At 45.1% G+C, this 27,455-nt stretch overlaps 1 protein-coding gene across 3 annotated transcripts in view; it reads right to left on the bottom strand.

Moving 5' to 3' along the window:
* LOC141241617 (vang-like protein 1) overlaps positions 1-25,059 on the bottom strand; it is a 191,929-nt gene extending 166,870 nt beyond the window's left edge. For 2 of the 3 annotated variants that reach the window (XM_073668786.1, XM_073668785.1), the window contains exon 1: positions 25,019-25,059. In XM_073668786.1, coding sequence (XP_073524887.1) covers positions 25,019-25,059 — 41 coding nt within the window. The remainder of the gene's footprint in view (positions 1-25,018) is intronic. The other variant, XM_073668783.1, reaches the window with a different exon arrangement.
* Between the last annotated feature and the right edge of the window lie 2,396 nt (positions 25,060-27,455).

Below are 27,455 nucleotides of genomic sequence, written 5' to 3' on the forward strand. Positions count from 1 at the left end.
GTTGACAGCTCTGAGGCTTGGCAACCTTGCACATGTACTATGCCTGGCACATGTGCCCAACCTAGTGGTTCAGCAGTTTCTCAAAACCTACCCAGATCTGCCTGAGCTGCTTGTGCAAGTACGCTATTTGTGTGCCCATTTCAGAAAGTCAGCTACAGCTTCTGCTGCCCTGGCAGTTCTTCAGCAGTGTTTGCAGCTTCCAGCTCACCGAATAGTGTGCAATGTCACCATGCGTTGGAACTCAATGTTGCAGATGTTGGGAAGGATTTGTGAGCAGTTGGGGGCAGTTGTTGAGTACCAGCTTCAACACGCCCGTCGGTATTCAGGTCTGCCTCTGCAGTCTGCACATAAGAGCTGATGAGTGGGCATGGATGTGTGACATCTGTGCCATCCTCCAAAACTTTGAGGACTTCACCAAGATGGTGAGCGGCGATAACGCCATAATTAGTGCCACCATCCTGCTTCTCTGCCTACTGAAACACTCGCTGCTCGCAATTAAAAAGGAGGCATTGCAGGCGGAGCATGATGAGATGGAGCAAGGAACTATACAGGGTGATGCTACACATCCCAGCCTCATCTCATCTGAAAGCAGATTGGGTGATAATGAGGAGGAGAAAGAGGAGGAGGAGGAGGAATAGGAGCTGGTTTCCTGTGCTACAGATGGTACTACCCACACCACACTCATACCGTCTGTTCAGCGTGGATGGCCTGAGGAGAGGGCGAATGAGGAGGAGGAGCAGGATGAGGAGGAGAACATGGACAGTCGTGCTCTTGGTGATGACAGGGAAGTCTTGGCTGTTGGCAGTCTGGCACACATGGTTGACTTTATGTTCCGCTGCCTTTCCCATGACCAATGTACGCATTTTGGGCAACAGTAATTGCTGGTTGGTCACACTTCTAGACCCACGTTACAAGAAGAACTTTCTATCTCTCCTTCCCGTGGCAGAGAGGTCTAATAAAATTCTGCAGTACCAGAAGCCCCTTGTTGAAGATTCATTAAAAAAAAATCCATCTGACAACGCTGGCGGCAGAGGTCACAGTTTGTTGGACAACCAAAGAGTACAGGCGAGGGAGACACAAACCAGATGCAGCAGAAGCAGGGGAACACTGTCAAAGGTCTGGGACAGTTTTCTCAGACCCTCCCAGCGCCCAGGCCCTGATGCGCGGGGTACTCTGACAAGGAGGGAAAAGTTTTGGAAGATGTTGAATTACTACCTTGGTGACTGTACCAGCATCCTCTGTGATTCCTCTGTGCCTTGCAACTATTGGGTATCCAAGCTGGACACGTGGCATGAACTGTATCTCTACGCTTGGAGGTACTGGCCTGCCCTGTCGCTAGCATTTTGTCAGAGCAGTTTTTTAGTGCCGCCGGGAGTATTATAATTGATAGGCACATCTGCCTTTCAACTGAAAAGCCTGAAAGCCTGACTCTTATAAAAATGAACAAGGGCTGGAATGGGCCAGACTTCTCAACACCACCGAATGATAGCAGCGTAACCTAAACTCAAATCCAGTGGGTTTTATTTGGAGGGTCTATTCCCATGCACCTCTTCACACCCAGACAAGGGTATATGCTTCAGGATTTCGTCTAATTGTCGTCCTCCTCCTTCTCCTTGTCCTCCTCCTTCTCCTCGTCCTCCACCACTATATCAATAGGGTGACCATCATACAACACCCACATTCTTTTTTTAAGGGTGTTTATGATGCCCGTAGGAACTATTTTTAGAGACCTACCTCTAACATTCTGTATGCTCTACAGTATGTTCATGTATACGGTATGTTCATGTACACCCCGCAGGGGTAAATGTTTTTCATCCCATGCACTTAGTGCATGGGCATTACCAGTCTAGGAGACCCACTCCTTAATAATGATAAAAAACATTTTACTGAGGCCCCCCTCTATTTCTATTCAAAGGGATATTGGAGTGCTTCATAATTTTTGGCAGCCCTTGCAGTCACTGCATACGCAATAACAGTATAAGAGACCCACTCCTTAATAATGGGAAAACATTTTTTACTGAGGCCCTCCTCTACGTCTCTTCAAAGGGGTATTGGAGTACGTCATAATTTTTGGCAGCCCTTGCAGTCACTGCATACACATCTGAAATTTGTGTACGAGTGAGCTATCGCACTATGGATAGCGTATTACACGGATCCAGACAGGGATTATTGCCTTATACTCCGTGAGCTGCAACCAAACCAAAAAATATATATATTGTATTCCCTATTGATACTGCTGTTAGATGCGTTTAGAATAGGGACAGGTGCTAGGTATCATCAGCTGGAAATGAGTGTTCATTCTGGTCACATATATATCTTGTACAGTACATAACTTGATTTATTTTTTCCATGTACTCATTGACCGATTCATAATTTTTAACGGTGATCTGAACTCAGAAATTTATCAAAGCAGGCAGGGTTGCTTGCGTCCCTTCACAGTTTGGTGGTGCCATGTACCAAAAAAACCCTTTGGGGCTGGTTAAAATCTATTGTTTATTGTACAATATTACCTCTCTTATCTGTGATTTGTGTATGGGTGAGCTATAGCAGTAGAGATAGTGTCTTACAGACATAGAGTCAGGGATTATTGTAAAATACTGCGTGCTGCTGTTGCAAAAAAAAAAAATTTATACCCTATTGATTCCTCTGTTAGCTGCATTTAGAATAGGGACAGGTGCTAGGTATCAATAGCTGGAAATGAGTGTTCATTCTGGTCACATAAATATCTTCCACAGTGCATAACTTGATAGATACGGTGATCTGTACTCAGAAATAAATCAAAGTTAATAGAAACTAATCAAAGTTAAATAAAACAAATCCTGATTTAATGTGTCCATTCGCAGTTTCTCTGTAGCTTCTAAATGTATGATTTAGTGGTAGGAGACTTGACGCTAATGGAGATCAAATTACCACTTCAGGACCGTCCAGTGCTTTCTTTACATCCATTTCTGGGTGCCTCTTGAAGTACGTGTGGGGTCATTGTCCTGCTGGAAGACCCATGACCTAGGATGCAAACCCAGCTCTATGACCCTGTGAAAGGTAGTGTGTTATCAGTATCTAACAGAAGGCAACTGAACAGGATTCGGATCAGGAGAGATACTAAACACAGGTCAGATAAACTCCCTGAACTAACAGTGTGGAGTATTATCAGGCAGGAAGATAAGGACTGGAAGGAATTGGGTCACAGGGATCATCTCATTCATCAACCCCCCCCCCCATCTCCATGCAGGATAAAGAATGCAGTGTACTATTGTGTCCCTGTGAAGGAAAATCCTGTGGTTGTGTATGCATAGAAGTGTGCTGCTAAGAGATCTAATCTATGCTGAATTATGCTACTGTAGAGACTGTAATACTGTGCCTTGTGAAGAAACTACTGTATTGTTACTGGAGCCGGTTGCTCAAGAAACTCAAACTGTACTGTAATGAAGATTGTGCTTTAATATCCCTGAATTGCACTGGCCGTGCTTCAGATTAAATTCCATTGTTAACTGTTGAAAAAGACTCTTGTCAGATGTGTCTGGTCCGCAATTGAATATATTGTGTGCCTGAGAGAAGTTGCAGGCTATGGTCGCCCTGAGTAACGGTTCCCCCAGGATTCCAAAGAATTAATTAAACCCATCTCGCCCTATCTGAACCTAGAACCGTGCGTGTAACATTGGTGGCCCGTACGGGGCAATCCTGAGCGGGAATTAGCATGTAGAGGGAGAAGACGAAAAGTGTCTGGAAAAACACAGCAGCACAGCACCTCAATTCAACTCTAATACACCAGTTAAAGGGGACCAGCCCTAAAAAACTCACTAGCAGCAATGGATGTGGAAATACAAATGGACAGAATTAGTGAGCTGCTTCTTCAGTTAACCAATGAAGAATTGAGAACAGTAGCAGAACATATAAAGATGTAAGAATAACAGATTTCTAAAGCACACAACTGCAGGCAACTGTTAGCTGCCATTAATGCAAAAATGTATGAGCTGGGGAAGAAAGGAACTGAAGACGTCATGGGGACATTCCTCCAGGAACTAACACAGTTTTCTAACCAGGTTGAAGTTGGAGGATGGAGGGGCGGCACCAATTACCAAAAGCGGGAATCTCCATCCGCAGACAGAACTACAGGAATTGAAAGAACAATTCAAAGCCCTAACAACAGCCCTGCAGGAATCGACCAAAACCTCTGAATGGGTGACAGACTCAGACAGGACCTTTACCCTGCTCGGGTTAGATAAATCAGGGAGACAGTCCTCTCTAACACCACAAATCACCATACGGAAAGAATTCAAGATCCTGGGACAGACTGGAGAGTGTGAACAGAAAGAGAAACTGTCTTATAGGAACTTGTTGCACCAGATCGATGCAGGCTTACAGAAAGGCTACCAGCCAGATGAGATCGTTTAGGAGGTGCTGAAAGCGATCGGCCCAGGACTGAACCTCCATAGTATGCTAGAAATGAAAAGTCAATTGACCTTGCCACAGCTGAAGATGATTTTAAAAGGGCACTATAAAGAAGAGAGTACTTCAGAATTGTTCCACCGATTCATTAACCTCTCACAGAAAAATAATGAATCATCCCAAAGTTTCTTGTTCAGAGAAATTGAACTGTAGGATAGACTGTTGTTTGTGTCCAGAGATGCAGAAGTGGAAGAGAAGTTTGATGCTGGACTAGTCCAGAAGAAGTTTGTGGGATCATTGGGAATGAGGTTAATCAGCAAAGACATCAAGTTGAAGCTGAAACAGTACCTAGAAGATCCTGGCATTCTGAACGACGTACTAATTGAAAAAATGAATGAGGCTGCTAGTTTGGAGTCAGAGAGCAAACAGAAGTTAAAGAAAGGCTCTGCTCCTAAAATCACCAAAATTAGTCAGCTGAAGTTGGAGACCCCCAGTGGCCAATCCGAAGATCATTATAGAGACCCTCCAGCGCCACCTCCGAGAGGGAACCTTAAATCACCAGCAAAAAAGAGGACTGCCAGCAATGACTGGGAGGAAGTAATAGGAGAACTGCGAGCCAAGTTGATTGAGGTGAAAAAGTTGATTTGTTCCAGGCCAGAACCTGTATCCCTCAGACCCAGGAGTGGGTTCGAAAACAGAAGATACTCGTCTTGTGAAGTGTGCTGTTCATCAAATCAGAGTATGGTGTGTGTCCACTGTCTAAGATGTGGTGAGGAAGGACATTATGCCAAGGAATGCCAATGGTCATGGCCATTTGGGTTAAAAGACAGGAGGTTGCCAATGCGGTGCGACTGGTAACCGCGACAGAGAGGAGGCCCCAGAAGCAAATCCAAATCTCACCAAACCCCAGAACAGCGCATGAGGCTGCGTCAGTACTATCCCCAAGTGTGTCCCCGTCTACAACAGCTGCAAGGGAGACAGGGGCATCAGTTACTTAATGCCCAGTGCGGAGGTCAAACGATGTACTCCTGGGAGGAGGATTCCTCGGTCATTAAAGATGGCCTCATCAGCCTCATTGGTGAAAGGTGCTTTATACAGTGCCAGCTAGATGGACTCCTGGTAAAAGCACTGTGGGACACAGGAGCCCAAGCGAGCCTTTTAAATGAAGAATGGAGAAGGCGCTACGTGCTACACACTTGCCTTCGGTCACTAAAAGAACTCTTAGGACCAGTGGAACTCCACGGCAAAGCCGTCAACCAGACCGAAATCCCTTTCATAGGCTAGGTGGAAGTAACTTTCCAACCGAGTGCCACGAAGAGCAGCAACACCATTGAGCTTTTGCTACCTTTTCTCGTGACCAGTGATCAGAATGTGGCCGAGGATCCTTTCCTGGGTTATAATGTAATCAGTGAGGTCATCACGAAACACAAGTCGGGGACGCTGGTGGTGGATGCAATTGCCATATCGCTTGCCATACCCAATGCCATGGTGGAAAATGTGATTTATAGAGTAAAGAAAACACAGAATACAATGGACCTAAAAGAAGTCAAGGTAGGCTGGCGCCCAACCATCATCCCTGCAAACCAAATGGTGGGGGTGAGGTGTGGAGTCCGGGTAGAACTGGGAAGAAAAGTCCAGAAAAGACTGTTCATGCCAAAAGACTCCTCAGAACTTCCGGAAGGCCTAGTTCAAGGTGAGACTGTGCTTATGATTCCTATTGGTGGGTTTGCTGGAGTGACAGTACCGGTGATGAATACTATGAAACACAAAATTAGACTGGATCCAAAGACTGTGTTAGGTCACATTGAAACCATTAAATCGGTATATCCAGTCAGTGTGAGACCCGCCCAGGGGTCTACCGTGAATTCAGTCTCCCCACCAAGGAACAGGAGTTGCCCAGGGAAGGAAAGTGCACGACCCATCTCAGGATCTTAGGATCCCCCAGTATCCCTGGAACACTTGTGTGCTGTAGATATAGCGATAGCAAAACAGATGCTGAGAGAAGAGTGTCATGCATTCTCTAAAGATGACTCTGATATAGGCTGTATCCCGTCATTGCAATTGAAAGACAAAGTATTTACAAAATCTAATCAACAGAGGTTGGGTCCAAAAGTCGAAGTCGCCTTATTCCTCTCCTATTGTCTGTGTTAGGAAGAAGGATGGTACGTTGAGACTCTGTTGTGATTACCGGGAACTAAACCGAAAGTCAGTACCTGATTGACACCCGATACCAAAGATTCAAGATATGCTGGATAGCCTATCAGGAAGTACATGGTTCTCTGTCCTCGATCAGGGTAAAGCATACCATCAAGGGTTTGTTGAAGAGTCCAGTAGACCCTTGAGAGCATTCATCACACGGTGGGGGTTTGGATCGGCAGACCGTTTGGGCTCAGTTCAGCTCCAGAAGAATTTCAGAGGAGCATGGAGACCGGTTTGGAAGGACTGAGGGACGATATCTACCAACCGTACTTGGATGACAATGTGGTACACAGCAAAACCTTCCGGGAGCATGTTGAACACGTGAGGACCGTATTACAGCGGTATCAACAACATGGAGTTAAGTTGACCCCAAAGAAGTGTGAACTGTTCAAAAGGAAAGTCCAATTTCTAAGGAAAATTGGGTACGACGAAGGATATACCATGGACCCAGCAGAAATCGTTCCGGTACTGGCCTTAAAAGACAAGCTGTCGGGGAGTTGAGGCAGATCTTAGAATTCCTCTCCTACTATTGTACTTACATTCGGAACTTCTCCAGGATTGCCGCCCCGCTATACCTCCTCTTGTGGGGGACGACAGAGACAACAACACCCATGGAGAAAAAGAAGAACGCGGGTAGGACCGGGCTTAAAAGAAACAACGCCGTTTCGTCCCAACAGCCCATTCTCTGGACAGCAGACCACCAGGAGGTATTGGAAGAACTGGTAGACTACCTGGTAAAACCACCCATCTTGAGATATCCTGATTTCAACTTACCACTTGTTCGTCATTGTGACGCTTCTCAAGTTGGACTGGGAGCTGCCCTATATCAGCATCAAGATGGAAAATGGAGAGTTATCGGTTAAGGTTCCAGAACGTTGACAGACGCCGAGAAGAATTACCATCTACATTCCGGAAAATTAGAGTTCCTGGCATTGAAATGGGCTATCTGTGAACAATTTAGAGATTATCTCTACTAGAGCAAAGAGTTTGAGGTATACACTGACAACAACCCTTTGACCTATGTCCTTACTACAGCCAAACTGAATGCAACAGATCAGAGATGGGTCGCTGAACTAGCTGACTTCAATTTCAGCATCAAGTACAGGCCAGGAAAATGCAATGTGGATGCTGACGGATTGTCAAGAATGCCACTAGAGCCTGAGGAGTTCATGCAAGAATGCTCGGAGGAAGTCAGTCTGCAAGCAATTGAGAGCACTACCCAAGCAGTGCAAGCTTATCAAGAGGAAGACACACCACTGTGGTGTCCGTTGACGGTGGAAACCACCATAAAAGCGAGAGAACAAGATCACCCCCTGTCCATTCAACAACTACCAAAAGGAAAAATCCATAGAGAACAACTGGAAGATCAGATAATTGGTAGAATACTACTTTATGTGGACCAAAATCAGTAAATGGGAGAGAGATAGCAGTATCTGTTTTGGTTAAAGAATGGACGAAGCTCTACCTTAGTGAAGACGGGATCCTGTATCATAAAGGAGGACAAAACCGGCAGTTTGTACTACCCAGAGTATTCCGTAGGTTGGTCTCCAAACACCGGCCGTACATGCAGAGAGATATTGAGAGGTACGTGACCAAGGAGTGTGGGTGTCTGAAAGATAAACATCCCAACACATCAACCCGGGCACCTATGGGCAACATCCAAACTACGTATTCGTTTGAGATGGTCTCAATAGACTTTCTACATCTCGAGACATGCAAGGATGGTTACTAATATATATTTCAGAGATTCAGAGATTCCACACAACGCCCTATCACCCAGAGGGTAATGGACAAGTGGAACGTTTTAACTGGACATTATTGTTAATGTTGAGCACTTTAACAGCTGACGAGAAGAAAGACTGGAAGAGTGCCTTGTCAAAAGTGGTACATGCCTATAACTGTACAAAGAGCGATGCAACGGGTTAATCACCCTTCTTCCTATTGTATGGACCATCGCCAAGACTGCCAATCGACATCATGTTCGATACTCCGGTGTCAGAGACTTACAGAACGTATCCGGAGTACGTTCAGAAATGGAAGGAACGGATGGCAGAGGCATACAACATAGTGTCCAAAGTGGTTACGCAAGTACAGAGCAAGAGTAAGGAGTACTATCATCGAAAATGTTATGGAGCAGAATTGGCACCGGGAAGCCAGGTGCTAGTCAAGAACGTACGTGAGAAAGGTGGTCCAGGAAAACTTCATTCGTACTGGGAAGGCAAGGTGTATGTGGTCGTAAAGAGGAAAGCCGATGACAGCCCAGTGTATGAAATCCGATTGGAAAGATGGGACAAGAAAATCAGAATAGTCCATTGGAATTTATTACTACCATGTAGTGGTGAGCGAGCATGCTCGCTACTGCTTGGTGCTCGCCCGAGCATCTCACTGCTCGAGATGCTCGACGCTCGCCGAGTATTTCCGGGTTGCTCGGGAAGGAGCTCGGGTCCCCTCCCTGCATGTTTGCTCTCTTTAGAGAGCCAATGAACAAGCAGGGATTGCCTGCCATGCACTGTAATGCCGTAGCCATGTTGGTTGTGGCATTACAGTGTCATCAGGTGTATATCAGACCTGGCGCCGCCATGCTCGTCACAGTCACTCCGGATCAGACAGTGTAGGGAGAGGTGCTGCTGTGTCAAGGAGAGATTTGCTTGTGTATTAGGTAGTGAAGGGAGAAAAAACGTACATTACACATATCCATCTTAACAAACAGTCCTTCTGAGGACTAATCCATCTGCAGAGATATCAGGCAGGCAGTGTATATAGGCAGGCAGGCAGGGTATATAGCAGACTGCAGTGCATATAGCACAAGAGGCTCCATTCCAGTTCTGCCTTCTGCTGCTGTTAGATATTTCTATACAAAGGCCCAGGTCTCAGGGGCCAGGAATACTTTTCTTTGGATCTTAATCCTCATTATTTGCTTAAAAAGCAATCCAGAGAGCACCGTTTTTCTGCGCCATTTGCTTGTTGGCACTGCAGAATACAGCCAGGTCCTTTCCATATTACAGCGCTAGAAATCCAGCTATTTAAAACTGTGTTTTCTCCGTCACACGGATCACATATACGTTGTCAGAAAATACTGCCATTTCTGGCCTCTATTAAAAATTTCTTTCAGTGTGTCAGTGAAGCCATTCACAGCAGATTGCTGGTCAAACTACTTACCTACAGACCAGGTATTTAAAACTGTGTTTTCTCCGTCACACGGATCACATATAAGTTCGCTCCAAACTCAGTCATTTGTAGTGAGCGTGGAAGATACTGTTCTCCATTTAAAATGGGCAAGGCACGTGGCAAGGGATGGGGAACTGGACGTGATGGTGATGGTGCATGCAGAGGCCGTGGGCAAGCTGAAATTGTGCCACAACAAAATTTCTAGGGGACCGCAGCACACCACTATTGAACCCAGAGCAGTATCAAAAGGTTGTTGGTTGGACCGCAGATAATGCTTCCAGTCACTTAGCCACCACCACCCTGTCTTCCACATGGTCAAGTCTCAGTAGCCGTGAGTCTGGACCGCATATTCCTCACCCTGATCCTCCTTCCTCCCACCATGCCGAGTGCCCAGAGACAACTGATCCCACACTTGGACACTCTGAAGAGCTGTTCACTTTTCCATTTATAGATTCGGCCTCTCACCCGGTCCGCTTGAAGCGGGGCAAGAGGAGATCACGTGTAGCGATGCCCAAATATTTGAGCAGCCACGGTCATACGAAGGCAACGGTGGGAAAGTGTCACAAGAGGTGGATGATGATGAGACACAATTGCCAGAAAGTCAGGAGGAGGACCAGGGTGCGGAAGTGGAAGACGAGGTGGTGGATGCTATAGTAACTGACCCAACCTGGCAGGAGGACATGAAGAGCGAGGACAGCAGCACACAGGGGGAGGGAGGCAGAGCACCCCAACAGGCAGGAAGAAGCAGTGTGGTGGCCGCACACAGAAGGCGGGAAAGCATTCCTCGTAACATCAACACGAAGGAAGTTGCCAGTACAACTGTTAGGTCTTCCCGAGTCTGGTTGTTTATTAAAGACTCTGCAGATAACCCCAAAAAGGCCATTTGCACCACCTGCCAGGTCAGCATCAGCAGGGGTGGCAAAACGACCAGCCTGACCACCACCAGCATGATCAGGCACATGGCAGCAAAGCACCCGACTTTGTAGGCCGAACCCCAGGGTCCAGGAACAGTGTCTGCAGGTGGCACCATTGCTTCTTCCGCTGTTGTGCATGCAAGCCAATCACCTGTCCATGGTGCATGCGAAGATGCCTCCTGCCCTGCACCCGTCGTTGCACAATCTCATGTAGCAGCATCAGGAAGCACGTCCATGTCCTTGTCCCAGCGCAGCGTTCAGATGTCCATACTCCAGTCCTTGGAACGCAAGCGCAAATATGCAGCCAACGTCCCACAGGCCACACTACTAAATTCTCACATTTCACGATTGCTTGCGCTCGAAATGTTGCATTTAAGGCTCGTGGAGACGGAAGCATTCCGCAACCTGATTGCGGCGCCCGTACCTCGGTACTCGGTCCCCAGCCGCCACTATTTCTCCCTTTGTCCCATCCACGCATTACACAAACACGTGTCCTAAAACATTAGTTGTGCTCTCAACAATGCTGTTACCGGTAAAGTCCACCTAACCACGGACACTTGGACAAGTGCTTGTGGGCAGGGATGGTACATCTCGCTGACGGCACACTGGGTTAACATAGTGGAAGCCGGGACCCAGTCGGACCTTGGGACGGAACATGTCCTCCCGACGCCAAGAATTGCGGGCCCTAGGTCAATCAGGGTTGCCCCCATGGTCTACCGCTCCTGCACCTCATCCTCCTCAGTGCAAAGTTTGGGAAGATGCTGAGGGAGTACCTTGCCGACCGTACCAACGTCCTCCGTGATTCCGCTGTGCCTTATAATTATTGGGTATCCAAGCTGGATACGTGGAATGAACTGGCTCTCTACGTCTTGGAGGTCCTGGCCTGCCCTGCCGCCAGCGTTTTATCAGAGCGGGTTTTTATTGCTGGTTGAATTATAATTGTTAAGCGCATCCACCTGTCAACTGAAAATGCTGACAGACTGACTCTTATAAAAATGAACAAGGGCAGGATTGGGCCAGACGTCTCAACACCACCGAATGATAGCAGCGTAACAAACTTAAATACAGTGTCTTTTCTTGGGAGGTGTATTCCCATGCACCTCTTCACACCCACACATGGGTATACGCTTCCTGATTTTGGCTATTTGCTCTTGTCCTCCTCTTTCTCCTCATCCTCAACCATTTTTTGATGAGGCTCTCCTCCACATCTCTTCCAAGGGGCATTGAAGTGCCTCCAAATTTTTGGCAGCCCTTGCATTCACTGCATAGGCCAACACTATGGGAGACTCTCTCCTTCCTAATGGGAATTTGTCATTACTGTGGCCCTGCTCTATGTATGTCTCTTTAAATTCTTAGTTTGGTTTTTCCTAAAATTGGTCAGCCGTTGGACTCCCTGCACACCCTATAACTGTATAGCAGACTCTTTCCTTTCTAATGGGAACATGTCGTACTCGTTACTGTGGCCCTGATCTATGTGTCTTTAAATTGTTAATGGTGTTTTTCCCAAATTTTGGCAGCCGTTGCAGTCACTGCATGGACATTACCACTATAGGAGGCCTACTCCTTTATAATGGGAACATTTTTTTTTACTGAGACCCTCCTCTATGTCTCTTCAAAGGGGTATTGGATTTCGTCCAAATTTTTGGCAGCCCTTGCAGTCACTGGATACGCAATAACAGTATAGGAGACCCACTTGTTAATAATGGGAACAACAAAGCATAGCCGGCTGATGGCTCTCTAACAATAGCCAGGGCCGACTGCTGGCCTTTTAAGAATAGTAAGGGCCGCCTGATGTCCCTATAAAAATAGGCTTTATGGCTTTCAGAGTCCCTCCATCATAAATAAAACAGGATGTGTCTGATGATGTGTCACGCACCACATTGCCAGATAAGATTGTAAAATGTTAAAATGACATTTCCCGGTGAATTCATTTGTCTTAAAAAATAATGTAAAAAAAAACAAAACAATAGGATCTTTCTTTAGTATAAAAAACAGCGTCACCAATTTAACCTCAATGTAATCACATTGTTCAGCTCATGCACCTCCTCCTCCATCTCCAAAATGACCACATCAGTCACAAGCTGACAGCACTGCAGCACTGCCTTGGCCATGCGGCAACAGGCTGTGCTGAAGATAATATGCTTAATACTTAGGTGACAAACTGCCCAGTGCTGCAGAGCTGTTGAAAGCTGTAACACAGTAGCCTGATCTGTGGCTCTCACCGCTGAACATACAGCCAGGCATGGTCACGTGTGACAATGGGCCGAACCTGGTGACGGAGAAATGACAGCCGAGGTAGATACGGTTTCCCTCTATGCCAGTCCTTTCACCGAGCAAAAGAATATGGCTGTGGTGAAATACAACTCCCACTGAGAAGCTGTTTCAGATTGAAAAACATTGTGCCCACCAGAGGATTTGATTCTGAGGGCTCACCTTTCTCCCCCGCTCAAAAACCCCACAGCAGCTGCAAAGTTAGCACTATCATGAACTCTCCTGAAGTAGAAGCCAGGGCACACCAGAGGATTCTCTGGTGGGACCGTCCAACCATGCCAAGAAGCAGTCCTGGCTAAGAAAAGTGTGTGGAAGGATCCCGGACACTCTATGGCTGCTTTTTTAACTGAGGAGGAACCACACGCAAACACGGGGAGAACATACAAAGTCCTTGTAGATGTTGCCCTTGCTGGGATTTGAACCAAGGATCCCAGCGCTGCAAGGCTTCAGTGCTAACCACTGATCCAGTGTGCTGGCATTCACCCTCTAATATCTAACAGGCAGGAGAAACTTGCACCTACTGCCACTCTATCTTCAGCTCCTTTGGGAGAAAATGTATTTGGGCAGCCACTCAGTCTACCAAATAAAATTCCTGAGAGGGAAATTGGGGATGGCTTCACTACTGGTACTGGGGGCAGTGCTAATACCATGGCGTCGTACCATAGTTTGCTGGAAATATTCCAGGCTGGTAGGAGGCAAGAAAATTCCCACAGAAAAGTACCAGCAGTAATGTTCAGGCCTCATTTCAAGTGCAAGCAGCTTCACAGGACTTCCTGGGAGAAATGACACGCAGGCTAGATAGGGTTTCCCTCTATGCCAGTCCTTTCACCGAGCTAAATACAACTCTCAGAAAAAAAGTTGTGGACTGGCTCCGTACCGTCCCTGGCCACATTCACCTGTCCACGTGTTTGTGGTTAGGCGGTCCTTCAGAGTAAGTGCACTGGGGAGGGCATGGGTAATGTTGTGGGACCCGTGCTTGTGGAAGGCGGAGGCGATACCGGGAAATATAGTGGTGGCTGGGGACCGAGTATGGACACCCGGCCGCCGCTTGCATGAGGTTGTGAAAAGTTTCCGCCTCCACGAACTTAAAAGACCATATTTCAAGTGCAAAGAGCTGCCCAGAAATCTGGCAGTTTAGTGTTGCGGCCTGTGGGTGGATGGCTGGCTGCATACTTGCGCTTGCATTCCAAGTAACAGGAAACCAAGCAGATGGTGGCCTCTATCATTATCATGGCCTCACCTCGGCACTATGAACTCTCCTGAAGGGGAAGCCAGGGCCAGACGGAGGAGTCTCCGGTTCTCTGGTGGGCCCGTCCAACCCTGCCGAAAAGCAGCCCTGGCTAAGAAAAGTGTTGGGGAAGGTTCCCGGACACTCTATGGCTGCTCTTTTAATGTGGATCGGCCATGCTTATGCATGTTATTTCTCAAAACGCATTACAGATCAGGCCATTGTCCAATCTGTATTCAAGAAATTAAATGCGCAAAGAAAGATGTGTGTGTGTCAAAGCACCACCGACAAGGGCGAGTTGATGTTGGACGGGCTGCCATTGCTTCTGCAACAAGCTCAATTACAGGACTTCCTGGGAGAAATGACATGCAGGCTAGATAGGGTTTCCCTCTATGCCAGTCCTTTCACTGATCTAAATACAACTCTCAGCAAAAAAAAGTTGTGGACTGGCTCCATACCGTCCCTGGCCACATTCACCTGTCCACGTGTTTGTGGTTAGGCGGTCCTTCCCAGTAAGTGCACTGGGGAGGGCATGGGTAATGTTGTGGGACCCATGCTTGTGGAAGGTGGAGGCGATACCGGGAAATATAGTGGCGGTTGGGGACCGAGTATGGACAACCGGCCGCCGCTGGCATGAGGTTATGAAAAGCTTCCGCCTCCAAGAGCATACAAGGCCACATTTCAAGTGCAAGCAGCTGTCAAAAATTTGGCAGTATAGTATTGCAGCCTGTGGGTGGCTGGCTGCATACTTGCACTTGCATTCCAAGGAATGGGGTAAAGACAATTGAACGCTGCACTGGGACAAGGACGTGAACGGTGATTGTTGCAAGTCTGCAACGACAGGTCCATGGCGGGAGGCATCTTCGCATGCGCCAAGGATCACTTATGATGGGCACACTTTTAGGCAGTCACCTGGGAGTCAGAGATGCTTCCAGAGGTCTTCCCCATGCTGTTCCCATTTCTTTTCAGCACTGTATGCATGTGTCTGATGATGTGTCACACACGACATGGGCAGATAAGGTTGTAAAATGTTAAAATTACATTTCCTAGTGAATGCATTTGTCTTGGTTGAAAGCAATGCAAAAGTGCAAAAAACGCATCAAAAACGCTACGTGTGAACATAGTGTGGAGGAGTATTTTTGTTTTTGGTTATTTATTTTGCCTTATATACAAGTCATTACCCTGGAAAGGGTGTTCCTTAATATATTTCACAGGAAAATCCATTTTGGTTTCATTTTTGTATGTTTTATTGTGAATCCGTAAAAGTGGCATAATACTCTGACAACGTTGTTGACACCAGTGATCTGGGAGTCAAAGATGCTTCCAGGGGTCTTCCCCATGCTGTTCCCATGTCATTTGAGCACTGTTCCCATCGATTTGGGAAATTTTTAGGCCCTCTGCAGACAGCCGGAGGGAGCCGCCTGAAAAATGCTTGAGTTTCCCATAGACTTACATTGGGCTCGTCGCTCGGGTCGAGCACCCGAGTATTCCAATGTGCTCGACCCGAGCAATGAGCACCCGAGCATTTTAGTGCTCGCTCATCACTACCATGTGATTATCTCCCACCACAACAAGACTTCCCAGAAGCAGACCGACATTGACCAAGACCGACTAAGAGACCACCACAGATTGAAGCTGCGGTGGTAGATAGTGACCTTGAAAGTTCAGATGAAGAAGAGCACACCGTTGTATTTCTTGGACTGGCAAGGAGAGGGATGTACCATCCTTAGGAGAGTGAACTAAGTCCCGAGGCTCCAGAGTTTGTACCAAGGAGTACAGATGAAGTCTAATTCAGATCTAATGATCGAATACCGATCACTGAAGAGACCGATCGACACTCAGGAAAAGTGGAATTACCAGACTGTGTGGAACCAGGCGATTCTGGAGAAGTACAGGAACTTACAGAGGTAGTTCCAGGAGCATCTGAGGAAGCACAGGAAATGAGTGCGGCGGAAGAAACTCCTGTGACCGAAGAACCCGTGGTATCTGAGGAACAACCCATCAGGAGGATGTAGACTCGAGAAGTGAGGAGGCCAGGATGCTGACGTATGAGACACTTGGTGAACCGAGTCAAGTGCCAAGGACTCTCAACTGGAAACAGGTATCTCTGCCTACGGACCAGGTAAGCCCACTGGAGTGGTATTCATCACCAAGATGCAGTATTGAAGATGATGCCTGGTGGAAAGACTTGTTTTCATGCTTTGCTTTTCCTTAAAAGACTTTGTAGAAACAAAGAACTGTTAATGCCTAGAGAGAGAGAGCTGAAAAAGAAAAGCTCCAGCTGAAGAGACGCCGATTGTGTTAATTGTTTATTTCCTAAAGGAGTATTACAAGAAAAAGGTCGTAGAATAGGTTGTGTAAGGCAGCGCTACTTATTATCCTGGGGGATACTCGCTTGCTGCGTCAATCAACGCACACCAGCAACTACTTTGCCGTGTTTCACAATCCACAGTTTATTATCTCATCATAAACTGTAGTTCACACACATATGGTCAAACAAGCCCAAGTGGCAGACCGGCCCACTTGGCTCTAATAACAGCCTTCCGCAAGGTAATAAAACAATGTCCATGAAAATGTCCATAACATAAAGAGTATTACCTTTATCGGCTTTCAGCTGCTTTAGTCCATTTGTTTCACACGCCACCCCTGTAGCTTTACGGCTTCCCCAGATATGGGTCTCCAGCCCTCCACCCGTCCAAGGCCACTGGCATCTCTCACATACTGAGATCCAGGCTCTGCCCTCCAGGACGCTTGTGTGGCACTCCGAGGTTTACTGGCATCCCCCCACACACACACAGGGATCCAGGCTTCACCTCCACCGGAGTCCACCAGGCCTCACACGAGCGGTGTTCCCCACACACACAGGGAACAGCCTCGTTCCAGCCGTCACTCCCTTTAAGGCTTACTGGCATACTACTCATATCCAGGCTTCACCTTTCAGGACGCTTGTGTGGCACTCCGAGGCTTACTGGCATCCCCCACACTCTCACAGGGATCCAGGCTTCACCTCCACCGGAGTCCACCAGGCCTCACCAGGCCTCACAGGAGCGGTGTTCCCCCTACACACACAGGGAACAGCCTCGTGCCTCTCACACGGTGCCCACACAGGAGCTCCCAACACCCAGGAACTCGAACACACCTGTCACAAATCACACAGGGTTTATATATCTTGCAGCACACATGCACACATCCACAGATAGGACCTTAACTGATGTCAGAGTCATGTGTCCACACCCTCTGTGTGCATAAGGACCTGTGTGATGTCACGGTCATGTGACCAGTCAATTAAAGGGAAGGTACATGGTCATTCAAACACACTGAACCATTAAAGGGATGTCTGCTACATCACAGTTGTTATAAATGTTTATAAATATTATGCCAATTTGATAATGCCAATTTGTATATAAAGTTGCTCAACTTTCACCACTGTCTCAGAATTGGTCAGATCAACCAATTAAGGCGAATGTCGAGGACGACATTCAAAAAGGAGGGAAGAATGTGACATGCAGAAGTAGTGCTGTTGCTTCAAAAGCATCCAGCAACTATAAGAGTTAACACAGTCACAAGAGACAGGAAGTGTTGTGCTTCAGATGCATCCACAACTAGAGGGGTTAACACAGTCACAGGAGACAGGGAGTGTTTTAGCAGAGCCCCAGGGGGATTGTGGGCAACTTCTTATTATAGTCTAGCTGAAGCCGAAGAGCAAGGTAGTGTGTTATCTGTATCTGACAGAAGGCAACTGAACAGGATTCAGATCAGGAGAGAAACTAAACACAGGTCAGATAAACTCCCTGAACTAACAGTGCAAAGTATTATCAGGCAGGAAGATAAGGGCTGGAAGGAATTGTGTCACAGGGATCATCTCCCTCATCAAACCCCCCCCCCTCCATCTCCATGCAGGATAAAGAATGCTGTGTATTATTGTGTCCTTGTGAAGGAAAAGCCTGTGGTTGTATATGCATAGAAGTGTGCTGCTAAGAGATCTAATCTATGCTGACTTATGCTACTGAAGAGACTGTAATACTGTGTCTTGTGAAGAAACTACTGTATTGTTACTGGAGCAGGTTGTTCAAGAAACTCAGACTGTACTGTAATGAAGATTGTGCAGTAATATCCCTGAAATGCACTGGCCGTGCTTCAGATTAAATTCCACTGTTAAACTGTTGAAAAAGACTCTTGTTAGGTGTCTGGTCAGCAATTTAATCTATCCAGTGCCTGAGAGAAGCTGCAGCCTATGGTCGCCCTGAGTAACGGTTCCCCCAGGATTCCAAGGAATTCATGAAACCCGTAACCCTAACCCTATCTGAACCTAGCGGTGCGCGTGTAACACTGTTCTTTTTTATTTGTATGCCTTATTTTATTTACAGTAAACACTTGAATAATGTGTGTTACCAAAAAGCTCTACCTTGGTCTCATCTGTCCCCAAGACGCCTGCTGGCCCTCTAAAAATAGTGGAGGCCACCTTCTGGGGATCCATAAATTGTGAGGGCCACCTGCTGGACATCCATAAATTGTGAGGGCCGCCTACTTGACATCCATAAATTTTGAGGGCCGCCTGCTGGACATCCATAAATTGTGAGGGCCGCCTGCTGAACATCCAAATTTCAAACTTTATAGAATATACACAAAATATAAAATTTTACCACCTCAGATAGATACTTTATATTGCAGTAGCAATATGCGCCTATGCAAAGCATAGCCAGCTGATGGCCCTCTAACAATAGTGAGGGACAACTGCAGGCCCTCTAACAATAGTAAGGGCCACCTAATGTTTGTGAAACAGGATGTGTCTGATCATGTCTCACACATCACATGGCCAGATAAGGTAGTAAAAGGTTAAAATTACTTTTACTGGTGAATGTATTTTTCATCATTGAAAAAAATGCAAGAGTGCAAAAGCGAATCAAAAATGCCGCGTGTGAACATAGCCCAAGGTGTGGAGGAGCATTTTTGTTTTTGGTTATTTATTTTGCCTTATATACAAATCATTACCCTGGAAAGGACGTGTCAGGGAGATATTAAGAAAATATTAACCATTTCTCTCAAGCCCCTCTTCACCCCTTTCCTATGCCCCATCTGACACAAGAGGAGAGATGACCGTCCAGCATCTGTCTCTCTGCAAATTATCACCTACAGCAGAAGTGACTTGTAAAGCTACAACCTAATTAAAATGCAAGGTCTTTCTCCCTGGCAGAAGCAGGGGATAATTAGACACAGGCTTGCGATCAATTTACACGTAACTGTTGAAACTTGATTCCCGGGACGTCAAAGGGAGTTTTAGCCGAAGCCCCAGTCCGACCAGAGCCGATACGAAATATGGAATAACTGAAGTTCCATAATTCTGATAATAAAGGGACCAATATTTTTAGTGGCATGGTCAGCCAAGGAACAACATGCTTATTTATTGTAAGCCCCTCCAGGGAGCTGTTGTGCAAAAGTGACAAAATAGCAGATCACAACTATGCTATCTGTGATCTCTAAATGAAAGTAAATTCATAATGGGAAATATAGCGTAGCTTGCAAGCTTCTGCGAGCAACAAGGGATGAGGTATTACAGAAATTTGCGTTTTTAATAAAAACATGAAGGTTAGGGCCCAGAACACATGATGTCAGCACAAGGGGCATGTGAGTAGGTCCCCTTCTCGGCATAAAAGAGCCGACTGAAGATTGATCCATATTCTTTGCCAGGGGGGTATAGATACTATAAGCAACTGATCGCGTTCGATAACATTCAAATCGGGGAGCCCCTCCTCCACCTATGCTGATTTGTCCCTGCGAACTGTATAGAGTAAGTTTCTTCTATAATCCTTATTTTGTGTAACTGCCTATGTATTGTATTGTCCCCTTTTGTAAAATCTTGTATATTTTCATAACACTGCCTCCCTTTTGGATTAAATATAAAATTTAATAGTTCTGTTTCTTTTGTCCTGTAATTGTTCCCTCCCCCAAAGCCTTATACGCTACCAGAAGGCAGGCGTCTGGCCAGGCCTGTATTATATTTCAAATCTGGATGGTGGTGGCAGAGAATAATAATAATTGGGCCTTCATGAAGCTGATAGTGACCGTACGGCGGTGGGGGTGTCAGTGACTGCCTTCTGGACATCTGCCACGTCAGCAGTCTTCCCCATGATTGTGGAGCCTACTGAAACAGACTAAGGGACCTTTTTAAACGCTTAGGAAGCCTTTGCAGGTGTTTTTGTTAATTATTTAAATACACTGCGATAATGACTTTAGTGTTTTCATTGGCTGTAATCCATAATCATCAACATTAACAGAAATAAACACTTGAAATAGATCACTCTGTGTGAAATGACTCTATATAATAGATCCCTCTGTGTGTAATGACTCTATATAATAGATCCCTCTGTGTGTAATGACTCTATATAATAGATCCCTCTGCGTGTAATGACTCTATATAATAGATCCCTCTGCGTGTAATGACTCTATATAATAGATCCCTCTGCGTGTAATGACTCTATATAATAGATCCCTCTGTGTGTAATGACTCCATATAATAGATTCCTCTGCATGTAATGACTCTATATAATAGATCCCTCTGTGTGTAATGACTCTATATAATAGATCCCTCTGTGTGTAATGACTCTATATAATAGATCCCTCTGTGTGTAATGACTCTATATAATAGATCCCTCTGTGTGTAATGACTCTATATAATAGATCACTCTGTGTGTAATGACTCTATATAATAGATCCCTCTGTGTGTAATGACTCTATATAATAGATCCCTCTGCGTGTAATGACTCTATATAATAGATCCCTCTGCGTGTAATGACTCTATATAATAGATCCCTCTGTGTGTAATGACTCTATATAATAGATCCCTCTGTGTATAATGACTCTATATAATAGATCCCTTTGTGTGTAATGACTCTATATAATAGATCCCTCTGTGAGTAATTACTCTATATAATAGATCACTCTGCGTGTAATGACTCTATATAATAGATCACTCTGTGTGTAATGAATCTATATAATAGATCCCTCTGCATGTAATGACTCTATATAATAGATCCCTCTGCGTGTAATGACTCTATATAATAGATCTCTCTGCGTATAAGGACTCTATATAATAGATCTCTCTGCGTATAAGGACTCTATATAATAGATCACTCTGTGTATAAGGACTCTATATAATAGATCCCTCTGCATGTAAGGACTCTATATAATAGATCCCTCTGCGTGTAAGGACTCTATATAATAGATCCCTCGGCGTGTAAGGACTCTATATAATAGATCTCTCTGCGTATAAGGACTCTATATAATAGATCACTCTGTGTATAAGGACTCTATATAATAGATCCCTCTGCATGTAAGGACTCTATATAATAGATCCCTCTGCGTGTAAGGACTCTATATAATAGATCCCTCGGCGTGTAAGGACTCTATATAATAGATCTCTCTGCGTATAAGGACTCTATATAATAGATCCCTCTGCATGTAATGACTCTATATAATAGATCCCTCTGCGTGTAATGACTCTATATAATAGATCTCTCTGCGTATAAGGACTCTATATAATAGATCTCTCTGCGTATAAGGACTCTATATAATAGATCACTGTGTATAAGCACTCTATATAATAGATCCCTCTGCATGTAAGGACTCTATATAATAGATCCCTCTGCGTGTAAGGACTCTATATAATAGATCCCTCGGCGTGTAAGGACTCTATATAATAGATCAATCTGTGTGTAATGACTCTATATAATAGATCCCTCTGTGTGTAATGACTCTATATAATAGATCCCTCTGAGTGTAATGACTCTATATAATAGATCCCTCTGTGTGTAAATAGATCCCTCTGCGTGTAAGGACTCTATATAATAGATCCCTCTGCGTGTAATGACTCTATATAATAGATCACTGTGCGCAATGACTCTATATAATAGATCCCTCTGTGTGTAATGACTCTATATAATAGATCCCTCTGTGTGTAATGACTCTATATAATAGATCCCTCTGTGTGTAATGACTCTATATAATAGATCCCTCTGTGTGTAATGACTCTATATAATAGATACCTCTGTGTGTAATGACTCTATATAATAGACCACTCTGTGTGTAATGACTATATATAATAGATCACTCTGTGTGTAATGACTCCATATAATAGATCCCTCTGTGTGTAATGACTCTATATAATAGATCCCTCTGTGTGTAATGACTCTATATAATAGATCCCTCTGTGTGTAATGACTCTCTATAATAGATCCCTCTGTGTGTAATGACTCTGTATAATAGATCCCTCTGTGTGTAATGACTCTATATAATAGATACCTCTGTGTGTAATGACTCTATATAATAGATCCCTCTGTGTGAAATGACTATATAATAGATCCCTCTGTGTGTAATGACTCTATATAATAGATCCCTCTGTGTGTAATGACTATATAATAGATCCCTCTGCGTGTAATGACTCTATATAATAGATCCCTCTGCGTGTAATGACTCTGTATAATAGATCCCTCTGCGTGTAATGACTCTATATAATAGATCCCTCTGCGTGTAATGACTCTATATAATAGATCCCTCTGTGTGTAATGACTCTGTATAATAGATCCCTCTGCGTGTAATGACTCTATATAATAGATCCCTCTGTGTGTAATGACTCTATATAATAGATCCCTCTGTGTGTAATGACTCTATATAATAGATCCCTCTGTGTGTAATGACTTTATATAATAGATCCCTCTGTGTGTAATGACTATATAATAGATCCCTCTGTGTGTAATGACTATATAATAGACCCCTCTGCGTGTAATGACTCTATATAATAGATCCCTCTGCGTGTAATGACTCTATATAATAGATCCCTCTGTGTGTAATGACTCTATATAATATATGAGTTTCACTTTTCGTATTGAAGAGCTGAAAAAAAGTTAACTTTTTCATGATATTCTAATTTAGTGAGATGCACCTGTATATGTCAGGGAAATTTTTGAGAAAAATTGAAAATCTTTTCTTCTCCCCTGTCATAGATATTAAAAGAATATAAAGCATTTCTCCCAAGCCCCTCCACCCCTCCCTTATTCCCCATTTGTCACAGGAGAGATGACAGTCCAGCATCTGTCCCTCTGCAAATTATCACCTACAGTAGAAGTGACTTGTAAAGCTACAACCTAATTAAAATGCAAGCATCTTTCCCCCTGGCAGATGTAGGGGGTGATTTGACACAGGCTTGCAATAATTTACGTGTAACGGTTGAAGCTTGCTTCCCGAGCTTCAAAAGGAAGTCTATATTCTCGCCGGCACCGATATGGAATATGGAATATTTTAAGTTCCATAATTCCGATAATGATGAGACCTATATTTTTAGTGGCAGGGACAGATAAGGAGTGATATGCATATTTTCTCATTGCTGTAAGCCAAACCAGGGAGCTGTGGCGCAAAAGTAGCAAAATAGCAGACTGCAACTATATCATGTGTGGTCTCTAAATGAAGGTAAAATCATAATAGAAAATATGCTACCACGTTTGGGCTTCTGGGATCAACCAGCGAGAAGTTATCTCAATAACCTGATTTTTAATGCAAACATGCAGGGTGGAGCCCCAGTCTCTGTGATGTCGGCACAAGGGGGTGTGGACAGGTCTCTCCCTTAAGCATAAAATAGTTTGCTGAGGGTGGAGCAGTACTTATTGCCAGGGGGGTATAGATACTATAAGCAATGGGTCACATTCTATAACGTTCAAATCAAATCAGGGAGCCCTCCTCCACCTATGCTGATTCGTCCCTGCGAACTGTATAGAATAAGTCTTCTGTAATACCTATTATTTTGTGTAACTGCCTATGTATTGTATTGTCTCCTTTGTAAAATCTTGTATATTTTTCTTAAACACTGCCCCCCTATTGGATTAAATATAAAATTTAATACTTCTGTTTCTTTTGTCCTGTAATCGTTCCCTCCCCCGAAGCCATATACGCTACCAAAACGCAGGCGTCCGGCCAGGCCTGTATGATATTTCAAATCTGGCCGGTGGTGGCAGAGAATAATAGCAATTGGGCTATCGTGAAGCTGACAGTGACCGTATGGAGGGTGTCTACAAATATTCCATGCGTTGGAATCTAGAGGTGTGACACCATACACTCATAGGCCGCTTGCAAATACCTAAGAAGTGAGTAGTCTGGAACGTGTGCTCGCGATTCTGGATGAAATCCGTGACATAGTGACAACACAGTGAGATGTTACGTGATGAAGGAAGGAAGGAAGGAAGGGTAGCGGTACAAGTGGAGGGATGGATATTTGGGTGGTAGTACTGGTGGGGGGATGGATAGTTGACTGATGGCACAAGAAGAGGAATGGATAAATGGGTGGCAGTATAAGTGGAAGGTTGGATAGATGGCTGGTTGTACAAGTGAAAGGATGGTCAGACCATTTGTGGTATGAGTGGAGAGATGGACAGTTGAGTAGCGGTACAAGGGGGGACAGCTAGATAAGTGGCAGTACAGGTGGAGGGAAGGATGGTTGAGTAACTGTATGACTGGAGGGATGGATAGAGGGGTGGTGGAACAAGTGGTAGTATATTTTCCACAATGGAGAAATAAATGCATGGAGTAATGTCTGCAGGAATCATATTAGACATATGTTTGGATATTCGGATACCCGGGTGATACTGGTCACCGGTTTAGAAGAGAGGAAGGTGGGGACCAGTGTGTGAATGGATGAAGATGAAAGACCGATGAGGGTGAGCAGATGGAGGAATAAAGGTGTGGTTAAACAGAAGATCAGATGGAGGAAGCATGGATGTTGGGATGAATGGCTGGTAAGAGGAGAGATACTGTATAAGATGGGATAAGGACGCGGAGTCAAAGTGCAGGCAGACGGGCGGCTCACCTCTCACATCCGTAGTTGTACTGTACATTTCCAGCTTCCATTCCTGTAAGAGAAAACTCCATTCAGCTTCAAAGGAAAGACCACAGAAAAGTTCTACAACATCCTATATCAAGAGGAAGTGGATAAAAGGGCAATAAGGGTACATCTCCCCAAAACCTTGTGTCTAAGAGGTCACACCGCATAGTACAGCAGCACAGCATGGCGCAGTGCTGGAAAAGAAGGAAATCTGGAAATTCCCAGATAAATATTAGCACAGAAGGTTCAGATAATCCAATGAGATAAGCTAACAGCTCAGCAAACCACAGTCTCACCTGTACACCTCAACCCATACCTTATCACACTGCATAGTATCACCTGTACACCTCAACCCATACCTCATCCACACTGCACAGTCTTACCTGTACACCTCAACCCATAACTTATCACACTGCATAGTATCACCTGTACACCTCAACCCATAACTTATCACACTGCATAGTATCACCTGTACACCTCAACCCATACCTTATCACACTGCAGTCTCACCTGTACACCTCAACCCATACCTTATCACACTGCACAGTCTAACCTGTACACCTCAACCCATACCTTATCCACACTGCACAGTCTCACCTGTACACCTCAACCCATAACTTATCACACTGCACAGTATCACCTGTACACCTCAACCCATAACTTATCACACTGCAGTCTCACCTGTACACCTCAACCCATAACTTATCACACTGCACAGTATCACCTGTACACCTCAACCCATAACTTATCACACTGCAGTCTAACCTGTACACCTCAACCCATACCTTATCCACACTGCACAGTCTCACCTGTACACCTCAACCCATAACTTATCACACTGCAGTCTCACCTGTACACCTCAACCCATACCTTATCACACTGCACAGTATCACCTGTACACCTCAACTCATAACTTATCACACTGCAGTCTCACCTGTACACCTCAACCAATACCTTATCACACTGCATAGTATCACCTGTACACCTCAACCCATACCTTATCACACTGCATAGTATCACCTGTACACCTCAACCCATACCTTATCACACTGCATAGTATCACCTGTACACCTCAACCCATAAATTATCACACTACATAGTATCACCTGTACACCTCAACCCATACCTTATCACACTGCATAGTATCACCTGTACACCTCAACCCATACCTTATCACACTGCAGTCTCACCAGTACACCTCAACCCATACCTTATCACACTGCACAGTCTCACCTGTACACCTCAACCCATACCTTATCACACTGCATAGTATCACCTGTACACCTCAACCCATAAATTATCACACTACATAGTATCACCTGTACACCTCAACCCATACCTTATCCACACTGCATAGTATCACCTGTACACCTCAACCCATACCTTATCACACTGCACAGTCTCACCTGTACACCTCAACCCATACCTTATCACACTGCATAGTATCACCTGTACACCTCAACCCATACCTTATCACACTGCATAGTATCACCTGTACACCTCAACCCATACCTTATCACACTGCATAGTATCACCTGTACACCTCAACCCATAACTTATCACACTGCATAGTATCACCTGTACACCTCAACCCATACCTTATCACACTGCATAGTATCACCTGTACACCTCAACCCATAACTTATCACACTGCATAGTATCACCTGTACACCTCAACCCATACCTTATCCACACTGCATAGTATCACCTGTACACCTCAACCCATACCTTATCACACTGCACAGTCTCACCTGTATACCTCAACCCATACCTTATCACACTGCATAGTATCACCTGTACACCTCAACCCATAACTTATCACACTGCACAGTCTCACCTGTACACCTCAACCCATACCTTATCACACTGCACAGTCTCACCTGCACACCTCAACCCATACCTTATCACACTGCACAGTCTCACCTGCACACCTCAACCCATACCTTATCACACTGCACAGTCTCACCTGTATACCTCAACCCATACCTTATCACACTGCACAGTCTCACCTGTACACCTCAACCCATACCTTATCACACTGCATAGTATCACCTGTACACCTCAATCCATACCTTATCACACTGCACAGTCTCACCTGTACACCTCAACCCATACCTTATCACACTGCATAGTATCACCTGTACACCTCAACCCATACCTTATCAAACTGCACAGTCTCACCTGTACACCTCAACCCATACCTTATCACACTGCACAGTCTCACCTGTACACCTCAACCCATACCTTATCACACTGCACAGTCTCACCTGTACACCTCAACCCATACCTTATCACACTGCATAGTATCACCTGTACACCTCAACCCATACCTTATCACACTGCATAGTATCACCTGTACACCTCAACCCATAACTTATCACACTGCATAGTATCACCTGTACACCTCAACCCATACCTTATC

This window comes from Phyllobates terribilis, unplaced genomic scaffold (genome assembly GCF_046119375.1).
Source record: "Phyllobates terribilis strain yellow unplaced genomic scaffold, ASM4611937v1 Scaffold_2__4_contigs__length_985480577, whole genome shotgun sequence".
NCBI lineage: Eukaryota > Metazoa > Chordata > Amphibia > Anura > Dendrobatidae > Phyllobates > Phyllobates terribilis.